General features: G+C 43.1%; 2 protein-coding genes across 6 annotated transcripts; one reads left to right on the top strand and one right to left on the bottom strand.

Annotated features, from left to right (window-relative positions):
* The first annotated feature begins 233 nt into the window (after positions 1-233).
* Positions 234-9,596, top strand: LOC139423998 (antizyme inhibitor 1-like). Of its 4 annotated transcripts, XM_071175700.1 has the most exons (14): positions 296-492; positions 1,175-1,259; positions 1,800-1,874; positions 2,640-2,762; positions 3,952-4,233; positions 4,689-4,862; positions 5,225-5,397; positions 5,528-5,662; positions 6,513-6,594; positions 6,730-6,804; positions 7,056-7,218; positions 7,368-7,483; positions 8,056-8,270; positions 8,551-9,596. In XM_071175700.1, exons 5-14 carry the CDS (start codon positions 4,132-4,134, stop codon positions 8,663-8,665), a joined length of 1,350 nt encoding a protein of 449 aa, XP_071031801.1. In that variant the 5' UTR covers positions 296-492; positions 1,175-1,259; positions 1,800-1,874; positions 2,640-2,762; positions 3,952-4,131; the 3' UTR covers positions 8,666-9,596. The 4 variants fall into 4 exon arrangements, with proteins under 4 accessions (XP_071031793.1, XP_071031785.1, XP_071031801.1 ...); XM_071175692.1 differs by lacking the exon at positions 1,175-1,259 and having other exon boundaries at positions 234-492; XM_071175684.1 differs by lacking the exons at positions 1,175-1,259; positions 1,800-1,874 and having other exon boundaries at positions 293-492.
* A 4,849-nt stretch (positions 9,597-14,445) lies between these two features.
* LOC139380225 (Krueppel-like factor 10) lies at positions 14,446-19,366 on the bottom strand. Of its 2 annotated transcripts, none has more exons than XM_071122769.1 (4): positions 19,167-19,366; positions 16,812-17,045; positions 15,771-16,632; positions 14,446-15,446 (listed from the first exon to the last, which is right to left on the bottom strand). In XM_071122769.1, the coding sequence occupies exons 1-4, from the start codon at positions 19,206-19,208 to the stop codon at positions 15,142-15,144; spliced, it is 1,443 nt and encodes a 480-aa protein (XP_070978870.1). In that variant the 5' UTR covers positions 19,209-19,366; the 3' UTR covers positions 14,446-15,141. The 2 variants fall into 2 exon arrangements, with proteins under 2 accessions (XP_070978870.1, XP_070978863.1); XM_071122762.1 differs by having other exon boundaries at positions 16,797-17,045; positions 19,167-19,341.
* Positions 19,367-22,638: the final 3,272 nt, after the last annotated feature.

The following is a 22,638-nucleotide window of genomic DNA, read 5'->3' as shown; positions in this document are numbered from 1 at the left end:
GACAGATCCCTGAGGACTACACTCACTAATTACTCTATGAATCCCATTGTCTGTAAATAAATTGAAAATACATCACAACAAAATGTAACATTACCTACATAACCAAGTTATCATTGAGACAACAGTCAACAGGTAGATAAAAAAAAATGTCAAATGAGTCCATTTGTAGCTACCCAGTCCCCCTGTCTGAAATTAAATTCATTGAGTTTTTCCAATTTGGAATAGACCTCCTTCTCCACCAATAGGCAAGAAGGGTGGCGTGTAAATTCATCTGTGGGAAATATACTCCTTTGCGTCTTCAGAGGGAAGCAAAACTTCACAAACTCTCGGCAGACAAGGCTGAGGTTGTTAAAACACCTGCAATCTAATTTCACACTGTTGAACTTCAAGCATGTGTTGCCAGAATACAAGAGAGGAGTACCAGTGACAATTTGTGGACAACATTTACATTTATCGCGGTGCCATGGGAAAAAACATGAAGACGTAACCAAGGTAACTATACTATCTGATTGAGACATTACATTCTCAGAACCGTAGTAGTCTATTCTGGCAATAATTGAATATAATATTAAATCATATAAATAATATAATATTAAAGGGGAAATCTGCATTTCAAACAATAACAATCCATCTATCCCGCCACTGTTTTGGTAAATAGCTGAGAAATGGGTCTGGAGAAATCAAATTCATAGACAGAGCTATGGATGAAATAAATGGTCTGACCATATAAAATGACTTTTGAGGCTATACAGTGTTTGTTTACAAAACATGTCGTAAACAAGCTTATATTTCGGGTTATGATAGGGTACGGCAGTTGAACTAAGCTCATGAGGCATTTATGAGTTATTTTTCAATAATCGATGGGTAGAGATCGTTCATTTAAAAGTAAACTTTTTTAAATGTAGCAATCGCAGATTGCTCATTTCAACTGCTTATCCTTAATAAATACAAATTATAAATAATGAGTTTTATTAAACATAATTCTCAGCATATCAATAGCATAGGTATAATTGTATATATTATCACAAAAACTAGATATCACACATGAAGAGAATAAAATAATGCTTAGAAATAAAATACAAGCCAAACTATTTAGCTATCACTCTCATTTGCTTTGACAGCTCGAAAACACCGCCCATCTGACGTTATTTTCCGCTCCCCTTTCTTTCCAAAGATTTTTATAACCAAACCAAGATAGACCACAGTGTGTCGTTTCCAATGGGAACAGATGAGTCCTAGTGGGCAGAACAAGAAAGGAGGTAGGCAGAGCCAAGCACGAGCTTGCAAGATTCTATTTTCCTGTTCTAGCCACATCTGCATATTTCCGTTAAGAAACTCCTACTGTATGAAGTGCGCGTGTGCAATAACTCAATTCGCCGTTGCACTCTTTATTAGCAACGCGATTTTTTAAAACTTTTACAAAGGGAAAAGTCTACCAAACTTAGTCCACTCTGTTCAAAACAGATTCTAGTTTTGGGAACAGTAAACTGTATAGAGATCAAATGTTTAATCAATGAGAAAATTAGCAGAATTTAGGCCCAAATCCATTTCCATCCATCTTCTCCCACTGCTGGCCACTGGGCTTCCTCTCACTACCAGATTTGGTAGTCAGTGGAAACGCCAAGCGAATGTTTCACATTTATACATCCGGTGAAATATCTTTCTCATTGTTCTATCTGTGTTTCTTTCTCTCTGTCGACTTCGGCAGTTTTGCTCGCTGCGTAGCTACGAAAGGGTTCGATTTAGCTTCAAATCTCGATCTGCACCTCCGCTTTGATGGCATTTTTTCTTTCCTATAGTGCCCCCGCCACTCTTTGAAAATTCCACCTAAAAGGAAAAAACGATCCACCCCAAATATTGGGTTTTATTCTCACGTAAGTACCTTCTAGCTACCTAGCTTGCTTGCTAACTGGCTAGGTATGTTGCTAACGTTAACTGTTTAAGGAGGGAAATTGGCTAGCGTTAGCCGCAGATAGCTACGTTAGGTAATGAACGAACTAGCTAATGACTGACTGTCATTATTGTCGTCATTCATCAAAGTTATTTAGCTAGCTATTTTAGTTTATTATATATTATCATAGCTAGCTAGCTGTGCTAGCTATATAATTAACATTAGCTACGATTACTTTGAAAACGTTATCGGGGTGTTTCTAGCTAACTAGTGAATCCCTAGACGCCATATAACTAGCATTCGCAATCTTATTTACAGCCATTTATCACACAGGGTTAGCTAATGTTCGCCTGCTGAGTTGGCATGTAATATAAGTTAGCTGGCTAGCTATGGACGGTTTGTTTTGACATTTTAGTGTTGTTATTTTGAAAACCACAGTAGTACAATCAATAGCTATTTAGTTGAGGTTGGAACTTCGTTAACAACATTTAGCATATTCGACAACATAAGGTACAACGTGGCACTTGCATTCATTCAAAACTGAGAAATTATTTAGGATTATGACAACCATAACAACCTAAAAAAAAAAATCACACCTGTTATAGCTGTGAAAACCACCAGTCCCTAACGATCAATTAACCTATGCCTTGCTTTCCCATTCAATATTTTTTTTTGATCTCATCTAATCCTCTGAGCCAGCTTTGCCTCTCTTTCCTATTGACTCAACTGTATCTTGTCTTCTGTGCAGGTGTACAATTACTACCCAGAGGGCTTAGGGGCGGCTCTCCGCCGAGAGCCGTTCGACTTCAACGCTGAGCCACCTTGGGATCCTAGCTGATAGTGGGGGAGCTCCATCTCCCAACTCGTCCATGTAAGTCCATGTAATCAGGTCGAGTAGGAGGAGTAATGATCTCTGTTCAGTTTAGCCTCTTAGATCATAATAATTATAAAACACTATGGACAGGGGGACCTTGATCCTAGATCAGCACCCCTACTCTGAGACGCTTTGTGAACAAACATGTCCTTGTGGTGACTGTTGAAATAACAATAGCATGGTGTTGTGCTACTTTTATCTGATGCTCTCTGTCCCTGTTTTTACTGGTGACTGGTTAGATCCAGTAACAGAGAGGAGGGGCCACTCAGCTATGAGTCATAGTTGAAACACAATGTTTCCTGTCTTCACCTGTAACCTAAATGTTATGATTTCTTTGTGTATGTCATGTTGTAAGCCTACTGTTAGATTTGTGATATGCTTTTATTTCCTCCCAAGTCTTTACCCCAATGAAGTTGGTGGTCTGTAGAGTAAAGCATTTTTCAGTCACACACACATTTTTGTCCATTAACCAAAACGAGACCATAATTTGTGAACTTTGATATTTTGTGTTAATTGTAGTGGGTTGTTGTCCGTTTTTTCAGACTGCTGAGATGTTGTTTTAGTCATGCCATGGCTGTCCTGTTTCTTAGAGCCATTCCAGCTTGCTATCATGAAGCTGTCTCTGTTTTTGAACTGCCAATACCAGGCTCCCAGCCACAGAACAGAGACGGGTATACACAGCACCCTTATGATCACAATAGTCCAACCGGTGTTATGTAACATTATTGAATGCAGTGATCTGACAGCCCATGCCGCTGGTATTGTACCCAGATAATGCCATCAAAAGAAACCTTAATGGGTCACTGCCAGTGGGATTAATCCTAATTGTCAGGAGTAATTGATGGTAAGGTAAACAAACTCCATGCCCCAGAGGTCTTGTTTTCACAGTGGCTGTCCAGACACCCAGACCTTCCCATACGCAGCCCCATAACGTGATTTCCACCTCGACCTCTGATTGGCTGCCCTCACAACTATCTTGGTTCACAGCCGGTTCACAAACCATCCTAAAGGCTTAACTGGTCAAACTAAGTGTAACATGTAGACCAACTGCTTTAGCCTTTTTCTGTCAAATAATTCCTTTTTTCTTTCCCTCCATTTTTGTAATGATTAGATGGAACTCATTTTCCCCATCCACTTCAATCGTTAGGGCTATATTTCACGCTGCCTCTCTTCCTGTGTTTTCCAGTTTGCTGCATACTATCAAGGACCCCAGGGGCTCAGAGAGAGACCACTTCACCCAGGGGCTCAGAGAGAGACCACTTCAGCCAGGGGCTCAGAGAGACCACTTCATACAGAGGATCAGAGAGAGACCACTTCACACAGGCATAATTCTTTATGACTGGCAGATTAGCAGACAACAGTTGAGATGAAGGGACTAGCTGACGAATCAAACTACTCCGTCGCCCTGCTGGAGGGAGCCACGGCCCTCAGCGATGTGGTTGAGAATCACATTTATGAACAAACACTGGTAAGTACTGTGAAGAGACATTCTCTGTACATTAAAATACTTGCACATTGTGAAGTCTTGCTACTTTATAGCGTATTGAAGTTGTGCCCTTGGAAATGAGATTAGTTGATTGCCTAATCCGGAAATAGATTGATCAATTCTAGCAATCACCACATAAATAAATTGATTGAGGATGTGACAAAGTACAATGCTGCTGTGTAAAACTGTGTGCCAGTCTCGCCCCACTTGATTGAAGTGGCAAGTTAATGAGTCATTAACGCTGACCACACTCTGTATGCTTTCAATTCACACCAGTGGAAAAATTAGGTTGCAGATCGCTCTTATGTAATTGTATGGTGTTTGATGAGAGACAGTAAGAATAATCAGTCATGGTGTACTTGACAGATTCAGGTGAATGACGTCATAGCATGCCAGACAGCCAGTAAACCTGTCGTGTCATGTTTTTCTTCCCCCAGGCTGAGAAGAATGCGTTCTTCGTGGCAGACTTGGGGGTCCTTATGAGGCAACATGTTCGCTGGCGAACCCACATGCCCCAGATGCGTCCCTTCTACGCTGTCCAAGCCAACAGCAGCCTGGCTGTCATTGAGATCTTAGCTGCTCTCGGGACTGGCTTCATCTGCACCAGCAAGGTGCTCACAGCGCTCTCTCCCACTACTACTGTTATAACACTGTATAACAAACAACCTGTCCAGATCAAATTGCATTTTAGTGTAGACTAACTTACGGGTCCTTTTCCACAGCTTTAGGATGTTTTTCAGTTAAATGCATTTTATAGATTCATGGCTTACATCAGTTGCAGCTTCTCACAGCACTGTTTAGGATTTGTTGGGCCAATTACTGCTTTATAACTGCTTCATAATTCGACTGGCCTCTACTCACAGAAAATAGGAAGGAGCGCCATCTAGTGGAGAAATGTCTCGCTGCCACAGCGCATTGCTCCTTCACAACTTAGAGCTGTAATATCAACGTTGATGTTTTTGTGTCTTTTCAGTATGAGTTGGAGCTTGTGCAGGGCTATGGCGTTCCCTCTGAAGACATTATCTACAGCGGTGTGTGTAAACAACTCTCCCAGATCAAGTATGCCGCTAAGAACGGCATCGACTTCCTGGTGTGTGACAACGAGGCAGAGCTACGCAAGATCGCTCGCTGCCATCCCTGTGCCAAGTAGGTGTCCATGTAACTGTTATTAGACTGTTATTTTAAAAGTCTATATTTCATACTCTCTACAATACAACTACAATGGGTATGAATATGAAATACCTAAAAATGATAATCTTCCTCCATCTCTGCTCAGACTGCTGCTGCAGGTGGCCACAGAGACTTCCAGCGAGGGTGATGAAATGGGCATGTCGTTTGGCTCCAAGCTGAAGGACTGCAGACACCTGCTGGAGAGTGCCAAAGAGCAGGGCCTGCAGGTGGTGGGGGTCAGGTGAGTCCTTCTGCAACGCCACCCTTCCTCTCTAGTCAGAGTTCAATATTATATTCTAGGTTTTTCTCTCTTTTTATTGTCTTTTAATTAAGTGCTAAGAAATTAAACTGTATGCTAACAGCAGAATTGTATGCCTGTCCAGTACTATTTTCACCATGAGGAGAAAATATTTTGCTGTATCATTGGGGATTGACCATTGGACAATTCAGTAGTATTTTTTGTTTGCCTGAAGAATATGGTCACTTGCCCGAAAATGTGAAAATATTTGTTTACACCCAAATTGCCGTAACTTGTCGGTCACGTAACAATAGGGAGGAAGTAGAGAGATCTGTTTTACGGGTCTACTACATTGGACGTATAACTTTCGCAGAGTGTGAGACACTCTTATTAATTTCAACAAAACCCTGCGTGTAAGCGTGCCGGCTCCCCAAGAGGTTTGCGCTGATCTACGTTCTGGTTCTATTTTCAAGATTTCAACGTGCAGCTCACAGCCGAGATCAATAGGACATAGTGGCTAGCGCTCTGACCACACATTAAACTTCCAGTTAATCAGGTCAGAATCTCCAGTGTAGCCCCCATGCTTGGCTACTGGAATTCATTTTTTTTTTAAATCACCTGCCTAATGAAGCTGCCATATATTTTCCGTCTTTCACTTAAACAATGGAGATGAACCAGACAATCAGTTTTAGGTTTACTGGAGTTTTTAGCAGTTTTGTTGTTTCACTTTTTTTTCTCACTTTGGGTGACTTCCGAGCACGCTCAACTTGCCCGACTGCTCAGTTTCCGTTCCTCAGTCAATCCCTGATTTATATGGTATTCTCATGACATCATCATTATCCCCATGATGCAGGTTCCACATTCCCAGCTCCTGTGACGACCCTCAGGCCTACAGCCATGCAGTGTCTGACGCTCGCTGTGTCTTTGACATGGGGGTGAGTTAGCTAGTGCTTACGTTATGGGACTTTGAAGGTGCATAATATGTGAAGGAGACAGCCATAAATATTCACCACCCTGCTGTTATATTTTGAAGCTTACTAGTTTACTTTTTGTTTGAATGTTGTTTTCAGGAGGATATTGGCTTCAGTATGACAATCCTGGATATTGGAGGTGGATTCAACGGCTCAGAGACTCAGCTGAAACAGGTCATTGTATGATAGTTAGCTCGATACATTGGACTGATTTAGATGTATTAACTCAGCTGAAGTAAACCGTGATTCAGTCAGTCAAAGGTCACAAACCACTTCACCCTCTTTCTGACGTCAGGCCTGTGCTAGTAATGTATTTTTCAAAGGAAAGCCTTCACACAGCTTACCTTTTGAATTTGAACAAACACACTCTATAGAATGCCTGTTAGGCTGAAGGTGCTGACTGTTTTTTTTCCCCCTGGTAACAGATTAACAGTGCAGTCAGGCCGTTGTTGGACCTGTACTTCCCTGCATCGTCTGGCGTCTCCATCATGGCAGAGCCTGGCAGTTACTACGTGTCCTCCTCCTTCACCCTGGCTGTCAACATCATCGCTAAGGAAGTAGGCGCCCGGGATCTTCATGGCAATCTCAGTCAGTGGCAGTACCTTCTCAATACCTAGCATATGAAGCTGGTCAAAATCAGTAATCATGGTTCGGCAGACCTAGATGCTCCAGCAGACCAGCACACACCTTTTCTACTATTGTGTCTCATGACTCTTGTCTGCCATACCTCTTTACAGATGAACCATCTCCCAACGATGAGCCAGAGTTCCTGTACTACATGAACGATGGGGTGTACGGCTCGTTCACTAGCAAGCTAGCAGACAATGTGATTCCAGCTCCGGCTCTGCCCAAGGTGAGTTTTGGCTTCAGGGCTTAGTAAACTACATTTACCAAGCTATTAACACAACCCAACCAAGCCACACAGCGCGCATCCAACCCGGAAGCCAGCCGCACCAATGTGTCGGAGGAAACACTGTGCACCTGGCGACCTGGTTAGCGTGCACTGCGCCCGCCCCGCCACAGGAGTCGCTAGTGCGCAATGAGACAAGGATATCCCTACCGGCCAAACCCTCCCTAACCCGGACGACGCTGGGCCAATTGTGTGCCGTTGTGTGCCATGGGCCTCCCGGTCGCGGCCTGGCACAGCTACCAGTGCCCTAGACCACTGCGCCACCCGTGAGGCCCTAATAAACTACATTTTAAATAAACAAAATGACTAGTGAAATGCATGAAATGACAACGATTCTGCATTTTTGTGATTTTTGCATCACCAAGCAAAGTTAAGTTTAATTCAATTTCCTATCTCAAGCACCCTGGAGTGAATATTAGGCTGCATCCCAAATGGAAACCCTATTCCCTATTGACTCATAACCCTGGCCCATAAGACTCTCTAAATGACTCTCTCTGTGTCCCTGGATGTCCCAGAGCGGTGTGTCTGAGGAACCGGTGTTTGCCAGCAGTCTGTGGGGTCCGTCGGGTGATGAGCTGGACCAGGTGGTGGATCAGTGTCTGCTGCCAGAGCTCAGTGTGGGAGACTGGCTGATCTTCAACAACGCTGGTGCCTATAGCCTGGGCCCTCCGTCTACTTTCACAGATTCACCCAGACCCCCCGTCTACTACACCATCTCTACTGGAGACTGGTAAGAGACAGACGAATGTCAGGCTGTCACTGTTTGAAATGGGGAGCTGTTGAGGATTTGATTTGATTTATTGTTTGAGGTGAGTTCCCCCCAATTTAATGGATGTAAAGTGCTTTCACCACCTGGAAAAATTGTATTAGTATTTATTTGGGACCTACAGTTTTTTTATTTTAACAGTTGTGTGCTGCCATCGACCTTTTGCTGCTGTTGTTTTTCTATATTGTTTTGGTAGTCCTTTGAAGATAATTATTTTCAACAAGTTTTTTTTTTTTTTTGACAGGTTTGAGATGCAGGATGCTGGTATCACCCAGGACATCAGCATGAAGAACTTCTCTCTGGTCCCCTACTTCCTCCACTCCAGCCAATCAGATGAAGCCCTGTCGGTCCCAGCTTAGGCTAGCTGAACCAATCCCATGTCTCTGCTGTGCTGATCTCACCTGGTCAACATTCCAATGGGAGAAAAAGACTGAATGGTGCTTGCTGGCTAAAAGCTTTTTATTATTCATTTCATAAGGAATTGAGCTTTTGGGGGGGGGGGGTGACAAGCCCTATACAGTATGTTGTTGGCTCTCTCAAGGAATAGCACAGGTGTTCCTTCCTTTCCACATTCAGTAAAAAAAGTATGCAACAAAATGGATGAGTCTGTAGGGATGGAACTCCCACCTGTGTGGGTATCCCATGCGGTTACAGTTTACATACAGTAAATACATACAATGGAATTTAAAAGTTAATATTTGAAACATGTATTATATTGCCTATATGTCTCCTTTTGCCAGTCTTGTAAATTCAATTGTCTACCTACTCAAAGTGGAGCAGTTAACAAAACCTAAAGTTTTAAAGCCATTTTTGGATGCCTTGCTAAAACATATTTATGTCTATTTATGGTTTTGTTGGGTGTCGTTTTTTTTGTGCTATGAATATCTGGTCCCCTGGCACTTATGATCAGTCAGTATTTAAAAGGCGGCCAATGATGCATCCCCCTATTCCCTATTTAGTGCAATACTTTTGACCAGATCCCTATCTAGGGAATAGTGTAATTTGGGATGCATATAACAGTGCAGTGCCTCAGATGAAGGGGAGCTCTATTTGATTCAAGCAATATGAGTACAGAATATCATTCACTTAACATCTCGTTGATAGGGAGCTTGTGCTCACACTAAATATAAACCGTCTTGAGACTATTATCATAATGCAACATTGATGTTTCATTTGTTTTTTTAAATCCCTCTTCCCTACAAGTCTCTGTGGAAAGAATTGTCCAACATCTGTGAATTGGTCTCCAGTTTTGTCTAAAGTAAATTAATATAAAAGCTCTCTGAATCATAATGTGTATATGTTGTTCTTGCTGGTAAAATGTGAATTTTCACCCACTGCTTATTAACAGCACTGTAACATGAGCCACTATACCTAAACATACTCAGCGGACAGTTTATTAGGTACACTCATCTCGTACAGCCTCTAGAACAGCCTGAATTCTTTGGGGCATGGACACATTGATCAATTGGTATCAAAATAAAATGTTATTGGTCACATACAAATTTAGCAGATATTATTGCGGGTGTAGCGAAATGCTTGTGTTCCTAGCTCCAACAGTGTAGTAGTATCTAACAATACACACACGGGGTGAACAGGCCGTGGCTCGGGTGCTTGATCTTATTGATGATCTTTTTGGCCTTCCTGTGACATCGGGTGCTGTAGGTGTCCTGGAGGGCAGGTAGTTTGCCCTCTGTGATGCATTGGGCAGACTACACCGCCCTGCGGTTGCGGGCGTAGCAATTGCCATACCAGGCGGTGATACAGTCCGACAGGATACTCTCAATTGTGCATCTGTAAAAGTTTGTGAGGGTTTTAGGGGCCAAGACAAATTTCTTCAGCCTCCTGAGGTTGAAGAGTTGCTGTTGCGCCTTCCTCACCGCATTGTCTGTGGGTGGACCATTTCAGATCGACAGTGATGAGTACGCCTGGGAACTTGAAGCTTTACACCTTCTCCACTGCGGTCCCGTTGGTGTGGATAGGGGCGTGCTCCCTCTGCTGTTTCCTGAAGTCCATAATCAGCTCCTTGGTTTTGATGACGTGAGAGGTTATTTTCCTGGCACCACTCTCCCAGGGCCCTCACCTCCTTTTAGGCTGTCTTGTCATTTTTGGTAATCTGGCCTAGTTATCATCTGCAAACTTTATTGAGTTGGAGGCGTGTATGGCCACGCAGTCATTGGTGAACAGGGAGTATAGGAGGGGGCTGAGCACGCAACCTTGTGGGGCCCCTGTGTTGAGGATCAGCGAAGTGGAGGTGTTGTTTCCTACCTTCACCACCTGGGGGCGGCCCGTCAGGAAGTCCAGGACCCAGGGCCCAGAGCTTAATTATGAGCTTGGAGGGTACTATGGTGTTGAATGCTGAACTATAGTCACTGAAGAGCATTCTTACATAGGTATTCCTCTTGTGCAGATGGGATAGTGAAGTGCGATGGCATCGTCTGTGGATCTATTGGAACGGTAAGAAAATTGAAGTGGGTCTTGGTGTAAGGTAGAAGTGATATGATCCTTAACTAGCCTCTCAAAGCACTTCATGGAACAACGGTGGACATCTTGAAGCAAGTGGGGACAGCAGACAGGGATCGGGAGAGATTGAATATGTCTGTAAACACTCCAGTCAGCTGGTCTGCACATGCTCTGAGGACATGGCTAGGGATGCCGTCTGGGCCTGCAGCCTTGCGAGGGTTAACATGCTTAAACGTCTTACTCACGTCGGCAACGGAGAAGGAGGACCCACAGTCCTTGGTAGCGGATCGCGTCGGGGGCAGTGTGTTATCCTCAAAGCGGGCGATGGTGTTTAGCTTGTCCAGAAGCAAGGTCAAGAGACCTTACGTGTGCCAAGAAAACATTCCCCACACCATTCCGCCACCATCCTGTACCATTGACACAGAGCCATAGACTTGTGCGGCTTACTCGAAATCCTGACTCTGCCATCAGGATGGCGCAACAGGAACCGGGATTCGTCAGACCAGGCAAAGTTTTTCCACTCCTCAATCGTCCAGTGTTGGTGATTGCATGCCCAGTGGAGCCTCTTCTTCTTGTTTTTAGCGGATATGAAAGCTGCTATAGCCCATTCGTGACAAGGACCGACGAGGTGTACGTTCCGAGATGCGTCCTGCACACCACTGTTGTACGCTGTTATTTGCCTGTTTGTGGCCCACCTTCTAGCTTGCACGATTCTTGCAATTCTCCTTCGACCTCTCACCAACGAGCAGTTTTCGCCCACAGGACTGCAGCTGACTGGATGTTTTTTGTTTGTCGCTCCATTCTTGGAAAGCCTTAGACACTGTCGTGCATGAAAAGCCTAGGAGGACAGCTGTTTCTGAGATACTGGAACAGGTGCGCCTGGCACCGACGATCATAACACGCTCAAAGTCGCTTAGGTCACTCGTTTTGCCCAATCTAACGCTCAATGGAACAGTAACTGGATGCCTGTCGGCCTGCTTTATATAGCAGGTCACATGAATAAGTCTCTGTAGGAGCAAACCAATTTCGGAAATGTGCTGATGTACCTAATAAACTGGCCACTGTGTGCATATTCCAATAGAACCGGATGTGTTGTCTATTTTTCACTGAGGATAACAATGTTGAGTAAATGGTTGTATGTTTACACTACACAGAAAGTGAATGCCTTTCAATGGAAGGAAATTCCGTTGACCTCTCACCTACTAGTCAACACTGTCTTGAACTGACACAGATACGTGCCCAGAGAGAGGGGTATACTACAAAGCAGGATCAATGAGCTTAGGGCAGCTAACTTTAATAAACAACCAGAAATAACAGGTGATTTTCTGGTTCATTAAGAAAGCTAAAAATAAATACACTTTATATACAAAAGTATGTGGACACCACTTCAAATTAGTGGATTTGGCTATTTCAGCCACACATGTTTCTGACAGGTGTATAAAATCGAGCACACAGTTATGCATTCTCCATAGACAAACATTGGCAGTAGAATGGCCTTAATGAAGAGCTCAGTGACTTTCAATGTGGCACAGTCATAGGATGTCACCTTTCCAACAAGTTACTTTGTCAAATTTCTGCCTTGATAGAGCTGCGCCGATCAACTGTAAGTGCTGTTATTGTGAAGTGGAAACGTCTAGGAGCAACAGCGGTTCAGTAGCGAAGTGGCAGGCCACACAAGCTCACAGAACAGGACTGCCAAGTGCGAATAAAAAAAAATATCTGTCCTCTGTTGCAGCACTCCCTATCGAGATCCAAACTGCCTCTGGAAGCAACAACAGCACAATAACTGTTTGTCGGGAGCTTCATGAAATGGGTTTCCAGCCTCACACAAGCCTAAGATCACCATGCGCAATGCCAAGCGTCGGCTGGAGTGGTGTAAAGCTCGCTGTCTCCATGTGGCAGTATAACGGACAAATCTGGGTTTGGCAGATGCCAGGAGAATGCAACCTGCCCCAATACATAGTGCCGACTGTAAAGTTTTGTGGAGGAGGAATAATGGTCTGGGGCTGTTTTTCATGTTTCGGGCTAGGCCCCTTAGTTCCAGTGAATGGAAATCTTAGCGCTACAGCATACACTGACATTCTAGACGATTCTGTGCTTCCAACTTTGTGGCAACAGTTCGGAGAAGGTCCTTTCCTGTTTCAGAATGACAATGCCCCCGTGTACAAAGCGAGGTCCATACAGAAATAGTTTGTCGAGATCGTTGTGGAAGTACTTGACTGGCCTGCACAGAGCCCTGACTTCAACCTCATCGAACATTTTTGGGATGAATTGGAACGCCGACTGCAAGCCAGGCCTAATCGCCCAACATCAATGTCCGACCTCACTAGTGCTCGTGGCTAAGTGAAAGCAAGTCCCCGCAGCAATGTTCCAACATCTAGTGCATTGGTATTCAACTCTTACTCTATGAGGTCCGCTGCGTGATGGTTTTCTGTTTTACCTAATAATCAATCGCACACACCTGGTGTCTCAGGTCTAAATCAGTCCCTGATTAGAGGGGAACAATGAAAATAAACCAGTGGAAGTGGCTGCGAGGTTGAGATTTGAGTTTGAGGGATCTATTGTAAAGCCTTCCCAGAAGACTGGAGGCTGTTTTAGCAGCAATGGGGGGACCAACTCCATATCAATGCCCCTGATTTTAGAATGAGATGTTCGACAAGCAGGTGTCCACATTCTTTTGGTCATGTAGTGTTTGTGTTATTGGTTATTGAGTCAATTAGACCATGGCCATTTCAAGTTTATTTTTCTAGCTGGCTAACTCCTTTATCTTGCTTTGTGGTTTACCCCTCAGTTCAGTAACGCAACACATATCCTCTCACAGTGTGGTGCCAGGGCAACAACCTCACCGTCAATGTGAGCAAGACAAAGGAGATGATCATGGACTACAGGAAAAGGAGGGCCGAACGCCCCCATTCACATTGACGGGGCTGTAGTGGAGTGGGTCGAGAATTTCAAGTTCCTTGGTGTCCACATCACCAACAAACTATCATGGTCCAAACACACTAAGAAAGTCATGAAGAGGGCATGACAACGCCCTTTCCCTCTCAGGAGAAAGAAAAGATTTGGCATGGGTCCCCAGAACCTCAAAAAGTTATACAGCTGCACCATCGAGAGCATCCTGATCGTTTGCTTCACCACCTGGTATGGCAACTGCTTGGCATCCGACTGTAAGGCGCTACATTGTGTACAGCCCAGTACATAACTGGGGCCAAGCGTCTTGCCATCCAGGACCTATATACTAGGCGTGTCAGAGGAAGGGCCAAAAAATTGTCAAAGACTCCAGTCACCCAAGTCATAGACTGTTCTCTCTGCTACCGCACGGCAAGATGCACCGGAGTGCCAAGTCTAGGTCCAAAAGGCTCTTTAACAGCTTCTACCCCAAGCCATAAGACTGCTGAACAATTGATAAAATGGCCCCCCGGATTATTTATATTGACCCCCCCCACACCTTTGTTTTTAAACTGCTGCTACTTGCTGTTAATTATCTATGCAGTCACTTTACCTCTACCTACTTGTACAAATTATCTCTTTAGTAAATATTTTGTTAACTATTTCTTGAACTGCATTGTTGGTTAAGGGCTTGTAAGTAAGAATTTCAATGTAAGGTCTACACCGGTTGTATTTGGCACGTGTGACAAAAAACATTTGATTTGAATTCAACACAAATACAACAAACTAGTCAAGTTTTACACATTTTATTTCACCTGTAACAAAACAATGAAAATGTATGTAATTTAGTCAAGTTAAATATACAAACTTTTCTTTAACATTCTTTCTTTGGCCAAACAATTCTCATGAATATTAAATATACAGTGTATTGAACACATTCACTTGGTAGAAAAACAATTAATGTACAAGATCTAATAGTTATGGATTGCAAAACTATGCTTAATGGCAATTGACTTATTTGGTAGGCTCAGAGATTCAGAAAGAGTCTATCTAAGCCTCTAGTTGTTCACAGATTTGACTTCAACATTTCTGTACCTTGCTCCACACTTTGGAGGTTGCCACAGAAAGAGCGGACAGTTGCCACCACTACAACCACATACAAAGAGGTTGATCTTGTCTTGTCAGTAGTTTAAAGCACAGTTGTAAACAATAATATTAGCATAATCTTCAACAAGTAAGAGTTGATCAAACGTAATGTAAATGAGTAAAAACCCTGCTATCATACATCACACATTAAACTGCCAATAACAACGTAATCTCAAGTGGACCTGAATGAAATATGAAACTGTAAGTCAAGAAACTTTAAACATGTCAAACAACTTTAGTTTTTAAAGAATTCAACATGTAATTAATTGCATTGATGTGCATTTAAGTCTTCAGTGAACAGTATCACAGTGAATGAGTTTCCATCTAATGACGAAATAGCTTATTCTACAGTGTCTTTAAGGCAAGAGTTTATTCTGGGCAGAGGACGAAGGAACAGTGCCGAAAACACTGCATGTGTAACATCACCGCTGTGACAGACTCCCATCTGCCAACAGGGCACCTTCTTGGTGGCCAGGTGTCGACGGGCGTGCTTGGCCAGGTGGTCGCTACGCATGAAGCGGCTGTGGCACATGGGGCAGGCGAAACGCTTCTCTCCCGTGTGGATTCTACGATGGCGTGATAGCTCATCGGATCGAGCGAAGCGTCTCTCACAGCCTTCCCACCTGCATTTGAAAGGTTTCTCACCTGAGCAGAACACATAGAGGAAAGACTAGTGTTACAGCAGGACACACACACAGTCAGCCATACAGGCTAAGAGGGTGATTACCTGACCTTGTTGTTACGGTATGTAAGGAGGTCGTTGAACGTTGTGGCTTTAGTGCAATTACAGCACCAATAAGGTAGGTAGCAAGAGGAAGCCAAAGAAAAGAACACCAACTTTAAAAAAAAACCTGAGATAAACTCTGTTGTTATTCCTACAATATGTAATGCTTGTGTTACTTGTAAACAAAAAGGCCACTACCTGAATTTGTAACATTTAAACCAGACTCCCCACAAGCCATGTCTTACCTGTGTGAGTCCTCATGTGAGCCTTGAGGTGGGAGCTCTTAAAGTAGGTCTTGCCACAGTCCTCGTGGGGGCAGATATGGCTGCGGACTCTGGACACCTCAGCAGGCTGCAGGCTGCTCCGCTGGACCACTGAGGTGAAGCCTGGCGCTGGGGCGATGGCTGGCAGCTTGGTGCCACCAGATGTCAGCACTGACGGCTGGATCCCGACAACTGGCCGGGGAACCAAGAAGATGATAGGGCCCTTTGTCACCTGGTCACCCATGAAGAAGACTGAAGGAGGACCAACTGCTGCTGACTGTTGTTGGTGACTGGTTGCCGCCACCATGGTGGTGGTAACCATTGGAATATGACTGTTCGTTCCAATTGGCACAACAGGTAGTATCTGGCAATAAACCGGAACAGGAGAAACCCTACAGTTGACAGGGGACACCGATGTAGGTTGGTGGAATTTACCAACAGAGGCTGGCAGAGTTACAGTAACCGGAGCCTGGATGGCAGCCGGTTCAGCAGAGGAGTCAAGGGGTGTCATGTTCCCTTTGGAGCCCCTGCCAGATAGCCTATCTGCCAGGGGGTTGTTGATGCTGTCTGGGCTTGGCTGGGGCTGGGGAGGCAGGTGTTGGTTTAGTCTCTGCTCCAGGAGGGCGGCTGGACAGATGCTCCAGCTGCAGTGCTGTGCGTCTGCAGTGTGACGGATCACACTGGTGGCCTGTGATCGGGGCTGGCTGACCATCTGTGGCTGTGTCAAGCCCTGCTGTGCTGGCTGTGGGTTATGTCTCTGGCACCAGGAGGTATGTACTGTCTCTGGAGCAGGATGACTGTGAATGGCCTCAAAGTTTGGCGGGCTGTATGGCGGGGTCATACACTGAGACGGAGGGGGGAAAAAACCTGAAGTGGTTACAAAACGATATAGTCTCTACATTGTGTGAGGTTATATTTATTACATTTCACTTAGTATGGAGGATTATCACAGTGAATGCATGTGACAGAACTTGAGAGAACACACACAAAGTAACACAGGAAATTTACCAGAGACTCACAAACCTCAGCCGGGTCAAATGAGAGATGAGAGTCATCCTCTGAGAAGTCAGGGGAAGGGGTCAGAGGTCGGAACTGTCTATGCTTGAAGCTCCTGGAAGTCCTGGCTTTCCAGTGGGTGTTCATAAACATAAGAGCTTCCACCGCCTCCATGTCTCCCACGGCCATAGGGTGACACTGGGACTCTTCATGGTTCTGACTGCCAGGATAGTACAGCTCATCAACTTCCACGGTGTCACTCTGTTAACAGATAAAGGAATATACACTGAGTGTACAAAACATTAAGAACACCTTCTCTTTCCATGATATTGACTGATCAGGTGAATCCAAGTGAAAGCTATGATCTCTTATTAATGTCACTTGTTAAATCCACTTCAATCAGTGTAGATGAAGGGGAGGAGACAGGTTAAAGAAGGTTTTTTAAGCCTTGAGATAATTGAGACATGGATTGTTTATTTGTGCCATTCAGAGGGTAAGTGGGCAAGACAAAATATTTCAGTGCCTTTGAACAGGGTATGGTAGTAGGAGCCAGGCTCACCGGTTTGTGTCAAGAAATGCAACGCTGCTGGGTTTTTCACGCTCAACAGTTTCCCGTGTGTATTAAGAATGGTCCACCATCCAATGGACATCCAGCCAACTTGCACAATTGTGGGAAGCATTGGAGGCAACATGGGCCAGCATCCCTGATACAGGACCATTGAGGCCCAGTTTGCTACTTTTGTGGTAAAATTATATATATTTGTTTTATTCAGATTTTTCAGGCGGTGCTGCAGCACCCTCAGCACCCCTACTTACTGCGGCTTTGGTTGTGAGGGTAAAAGGGGGGGTGCAACTCAATATTAGGAAGGTGTTCCTAATGTTTGGTATACTCATGTATCTCATCATCATGTCATGTACCTAGTCCCTGTGATCCATAATTATCCTTTCTCCAAAGACATACAAGCTCATTAAACATTAGTTGAAAGGTGATATTATAAATATTCAAAGTTTAAAGTGAAATATGAAATGATTTTTGTCAATTACTTTTCCGTCCATAAAGAAGCAAAGAAAATTATGATTGGAACAACTCTCATTATTCTTCAGCTGGTTAATAAACACAATGCTCATGCTGTGTCAGTAGCTTTTCTCTATACACTTCAGTAAATCTTTAGATACCTTACATAATTGATTTACTTGTCAACCAATACTAACAGAATATGTAAATCAGGGATTGTCAACTGGCCTATTTGTAGGCTTCAGGATCATGGTAAAATTTCTACATTTGGTTGTGCATCAGCAGTTTCTCTCTTGATATGTCACTTACAGTCACTCAATTAGCAATGTCTGCTAACAATTTTTTGAATGTTAAGTTAGTCTAGCCAACTATCTAAACATAGTAATCATGGCCGAATCCCAACTGGGTACAGAAGGCACGTGCCCAGGGGCCCTAACCTCCAGGGGGCCCCCATTGATTTTGTTAGTCACTCTCACTCAGAAATCATATAAACATAGCATTAGTCATTGCAAACTGTGTAGAATTGCAGGAAATTCACTTTAAAACTGCTCAAATCTCTCTCCGCCCCATTGAAAAATGAGTAGAATTGCATGAAATTTGTTAGAAAATGTTGACATTTTCTCTCTGCCCTATGAGAAATGTGTTGCAGAAAACTTGCTTTAAAACTGCAACATTTACTCTGTTTTTATTTAACTAGGCAACTCAGTTAAAAACAAATTCTTATTTTACAATGACCGCTGGGCCAATTGTGCGCCACCCTATGGGACTGCTGATCACGGCTGGTTGTGATACAGCCCAGGTTTGAACCAGAGTCTGGAGTGACGCCTCTAGCACTGAGATAGACCACTGCGCCACTAAGGAGCCCCTTTGTGCAACGGAAAACTGTATAGAATTGCAATAAATTCACTTTAAAACTAAAAAAAAATGTATCTCTGCTGTCAAGTAAACAAGTAACATGTTTTGCTCGCATAGGGCCCCGAAAAGGCTAGGGCCAGCCCTGGCTACTGGTATAATACATTTACTATAGTGAAGAGAGTTCAGTCATTTAACTTCACAAATGGATTGATTGCTCAAATCAGTTGACTGCATGTGTGGGTATGGATGTGGTTACGCAGAACCGCCAGCCACTGCGGCCCCTCATGAGTTCAGAATTTGTGCCACCCCCCTCCAACAAATTCAACTAAATCTCAACATCCACTTATTATTACTAAACAGATCTCAAAAAGTTCTGTTTACATTCTAAACGTATTTCAAACAGATATATGCACTTTTAAAAATAAATAAACAACATTTCATCATCTAACATCACCCTAACGTTAGTGATTTCCTAAAAGCCTTCAGTGAGAATGAGGATTGTAGCTACTTACATTGTTGTGGCGCTCGACAAAGGACGACATACATTTTCTCATATTCGAAGACAATGTATCGAATGTAACTTCACTGTGTTAATGAAGTGATGTGTGACAGTCGGACTTGTGGTAAATGTTACAATTAATGTTTCTCTTTTCCTTTTTCTAGTTCCATTCAGCCATAATTTCAAATTCAGTGGATACAGAGGGGCCGGTCTCTACTTTCAGCCAATCAGACACAAAGGTGTGCAAGACAGGAACCAATAGGAGAAGAATCAACGCGTGATCAGGGGCTGATGTGGTCCGTGGAAACAGCGTGGTACACAACAGCATCAGCGTGTGAAAATAACGCTGCGAATCCTCCTATCCGGAGTTGAGTGAGGGACATAAAACCCCTAACATGACTAATTGCCGAATTTTGAAAGATCTCAGTTTTTCCAGTCTACTGAACTACATCTGATGATACTTTTGTTGTTATATTATATTACATCCGTTTACACACATTATATTGTTTTTACTTTCTTTTTTTTAAACATTATTTTTTTTAAAGTCAAGAAGACTTGACTTTTAAAGACTAAATGCAATATTATATTGCAGACTGGTCTCATAGACTAGACATAATATAGTAAACGTAAATCCGGGATACCAAATTTTTATGATATATTACATTTGGTATTGTTGCATAAAACAGCAGGAGGGTGGTTGGGTAGGTGTATAACATGAAAATCTAGCAACTCAAAGATTGTGTGTTCAAAACCCATGATGGATATCTTCAGCATTTTAGCTAATTACCAACTTTGCAACTACATACTACTTTTTAGCTACTTTGCAACTACTTAGCATGTTAGCTAACCATTCCCCTAACCACAACCCTTTTAGCTAACCCTTTCCCAAACCTTAACCCTTTTAGCTAACTCCTAACCTTAACCCCTAACCCCTAGAGCTAACGTTAGCCAGCTAGCTAACGTTGTCCTTAGTACCCATCTAGCTAACTTTAGCCACAACAAATTGGAATTCGTAACATATCATACTTTAAGCAAATTCCAAACATTGTACATTTTGCAAATTCGGAACATGTTTTATGAATTGCAGTTCATAACATTACATGTGAAGTGTAATTCATAACATATCGTTTGAAATGGATGATGGACATCCACAAATTAACACATACCATACGAAACATAAGATATCATACTAAATGGATTGTCTCATATTTACAAACAGATACAGAATAATACTAAATGCTCTGAGACCACATTGCATATACAATATCTGGGTTATCTGTTCCCTGTATAGATAAGGTAAGTGTCAGATGTCTAGACGTTCCTCCACGGGTCAGAGACTGGGAACAATGGGAGGCTGCAGACAGAGACAATAGTGAAACATGCACACAGACTGCCTCCCAAAAGGCCCCCTGTTCCCTTAACAATGCACAACTTTTGACCAGGGCCCATAGGCTAGTGCACTATACAGAAAATAGGGAGCTATTTGGTACACAACCACAGCCAGGCTTCATGGCATCTCCAGGCCTCTGGGTGGTGGTACTGTCTATCTGACACTGAATTATACATTTTAACATCTTACCTCCATTAAAATAACTGACTATAAATCAAATAATAAAATATTTGATTCAGTCCAGTCAGTTGTGACTCACTGAACTCTTTCCATCAAGTACAGTGTTCCTTAAAAGAGTTAACTCCATTACAGGTTCACTGTATCACAGTATCATGTAGTGTCAATGCACGGTCTCTAGACGACCAGCGGTCTCTAGCTCTGGGTGCCAAGCTTATGTACTGTACATCTCTGCCAAATAGTGTGTCCTAGATTCAAGTTGTAATGCATATAGATGGGGTCGTATCTGGAGTGTTGGGCTAACTTTGAGGCTTGAGGCAACTGTGCCAGTACAGTATCTTGTGATCAGAACCTTATAGGCTATCTGAGCTGCTGCTGTTCATCTGAGATTATTGCTGGAATGGAGGCGTGGCAAGAGGGCCTGGGCACAGTCCCTGAATGTATCCCTTTTTCTCAGAAGAAGAGACCAGGAAAAGCCCAGCAGCGTCCATCCCTCCCCCTTTCTCACGTATATGCCAGCAGTCACATTACCCTGAACTCTGAAGCTGGGTTGCTTGTGAGATCGTAATGCATGGGGATAGAGTAGTGAGAGGTGGTTGCATGCCTCTAGACCTAGACAGACCCATACTAGATTACTAACATTAACACTAGACGCAGACTTATTCCAGTTTATCCCACACTAAACTAAATATTTTTTTTTAAGTCCCAGATAGCAGTACAGATCAGTTATTTTAAAGCCTCACTCCTCAGTGAGCTATCTTGTTACTGAGCTGGAAATAACTCATATTTGTGCTGGCCTGAGTGACAAGAGCTGGTGTCGTCACAGCTGATGTGGGCTTGTTTAGTGGTGGTGAAATAGCAGTGGAGAGAGGCTCAGCATTTGGTCTTCAGAGTGTGCATTGGAGGACTGTAAAATGTAAATATTAAATCCTGGAGACATTGGCACTGTTTACTGATGCCTTCCCCCTGTGTGAATGGGTGAGACCTCGTTTCAAATAGTATTAGTTTTCTTTCAAATACTTTTGAGAATTTCAATTAGTCCACCTGGAATGCCAGATGGGTGACGTTTGTACTTTTGGGGCTATTCTATTGGTTCCATTGTGCAAGGCAAGCTCAATCAAGTGCAGCTAAAGTTGTTGTCTATCATTGTAAACAAATTATTTGAAAAAAAGTGTGGTGTGGATTACTTTAAGTAAAGGACACCAGGGTTTTATTCCAAACACTACCCCACACAATATGGCTCTAACTACAGTATTCCTCCACTTCTTTACTGCCCCATCAAATTAAGTGGCTAGGTTGTAATCTGATCTAAATTGTATAACCAATGTGAATATGTGAGGTGAAAGTTGAAGGATGTGCACTACATTACTGCATTGTATAATGCAGTGCATCCATTGCAGTGACACAGCAAGTTTCCTGCTGTTTATTTTATTATCAGTATGTCCATACTGATCCCCATTTTAGGCCATTTGATAACCCATTGACCCGTAATCTAAAAATAACAGTGACATTTCTATGTTCTAGTTTGACTTGGCTCTGATAAAGGGTTACATTTAGGATTTTGACTTGGCTCTGATAAAGGGTTACATTTAGGATTTTGACTTGGCTCTGATAAAGGGTTACATTTAGGATTTTGACTTGGCTCTGATAAAGGGTTACATTTAGGATTGGTGGCAACAGAGTGGTACTGGCATGGAGTTCAACCACCTCAGGATAGGAATACACAGAGGCACACAGTGGATTTCTGGAAGAGCAACATGTTTTGATGACAGTTCCACCAGCTATACAATCTCAGTTAAACTCCTGGAAATTATCCTGCAGGTGATATTTTTAGGAAAATGTCTTGTCCAACAGTTAGAAAGCATAATCTGCAAAATATATACACTACCGTTCAAAAGTTTGGGGTCACTTAGAAAAT

This window comes from Oncorhynchus clarkii, chromosome 2 (genome assembly GCF_045791955.1).
Source record: "Oncorhynchus clarkii lewisi isolate Uvic-CL-2024 chromosome 2, UVic_Ocla_1.0, whole genome shotgun sequence".
In the NCBI taxonomy this organism is placed as follows: Eukaryota; Metazoa; Chordata; class Actinopteri; order Salmoniformes; family Salmonidae; genus Oncorhynchus; species Oncorhynchus clarkii.
Note: the sequence above shows the minus strand (reverse complement) of the source record. Positions and strands in the feature narration are given on the sequence as shown.

What these genes read in the sequence shown, in the direction of transcription:
- LOC139423998 (XM_071175692.1), top strand. Translation starts at nt 4,132, where the DNA reads ATGAAGGGACTAGCTGACGAATCAAACTACTCCGTCGCCCTGCTGGAG. An exon ending in ACATTTATGAACAAACACTG is followed by an intron (nt 4,234 to 4,688) that starts GTAAGTACTGTG and finishes TTCTTCCCCCAG; the next exon opens with GCTGAGAAGAATGCGTTCTT. An exon ending in ACCATCTCTACTGGAGACTG is followed by an intron (nt 8,271 to 8,550) that starts GTAAGAGACAGA and finishes TTTTTTTGACAG; the next exon opens with GTTTGAGATGCAGGATGCTG.
- LOC139380225 (XM_071122762.1), bottom strand. Translation starts at nt 19,208, where the DNA reads ATGAGAAAATGTATGTCGTCCTTTGTCGAGCGCCACAACAAT. An exon ending in TTGTCGAGCGCCACAACAAT is followed by an intron (nt 17,046 to 19,166) that starts GTAAGTAGCTAC and finishes ATCTGTTAACAG; the next exon opens with AGTGACACCGTGGAAGTTGA. An exon ending in CTGAGGTTTGTGAGTCTCTG is followed by an intron (nt 16,633 to 16,796) that starts GTAAATTTCCTG and finishes CCTCCGTCTCAG; the next exon opens with TGTATGACCCCGCCATACAG.